The 366-nt window shown below is 51.6% G+C and overlaps 1 protein-coding gene across 1 annotated transcript in view; it reads left to right on the top strand.

Moving 5' to 3' along the window:
• PDZD2 (PDZ domain containing 2) overlaps nt 1–366 on the top strand; it is a 52,918-nt gene that overhangs the window by 41,049 nt on the left and 11,503 nt on the right. The window contains 1 exon segment of the mRNA XM_029083748.1: nt 1–365. This exon segment is cut by the window's left edge and continues 18 nt beyond it. Coding sequence (XP_028939581.1) covers nt 1–365 — 365 coding nt within the window.

Here is a 366-nt window from a genome sequence, read left to right as displayed (position 1 = left end):
AGGAGCAGCTAGAAGGGCAGGAGATCCAGCGCACTTTCATTGAGGTGAAGCTTTCCTCCTCCTCATCCTCTTCCTCCTCCTCCTCTGCCTCTTCTTCACCAGCATCATTTTTGCAGCTGCCATTGCTGGAGAAAACAGAAGAGGCGAACACAGAAGTGCCTCAGCTGACTGAGGAGGTGGGGACCATGCAGTATTTCTCGAAAGCAGATACCACTGGAGACAGAAATCTCTGTGGTTTGTCGAAACCTGTGACGAGGACTTACTCGATGCCAGCCCAGTTATCAGGTCACTTGAAGGAGGATTGCCATGTTGCAGAGATTCATCCCATGCAAGGACCCCAGGACCACACTGCAGAGGAGAAATACC

Source organism: Antrostomus carolinensis, unplaced genomic scaffold, assembly GCF_000700745.2.
Source record: "Antrostomus carolinensis isolate BGI_N321 unplaced genomic scaffold, ASM70074v2 scaffold2942, whole genome shotgun sequence".
Taxonomy (NCBI): Eukaryota; Metazoa; Chordata; class Aves; order Caprimulgiformes; family Caprimulgidae; genus Antrostomus; species Antrostomus carolinensis.
This window is presented reverse-complemented; position numbering and strand designations above follow the sequence as displayed.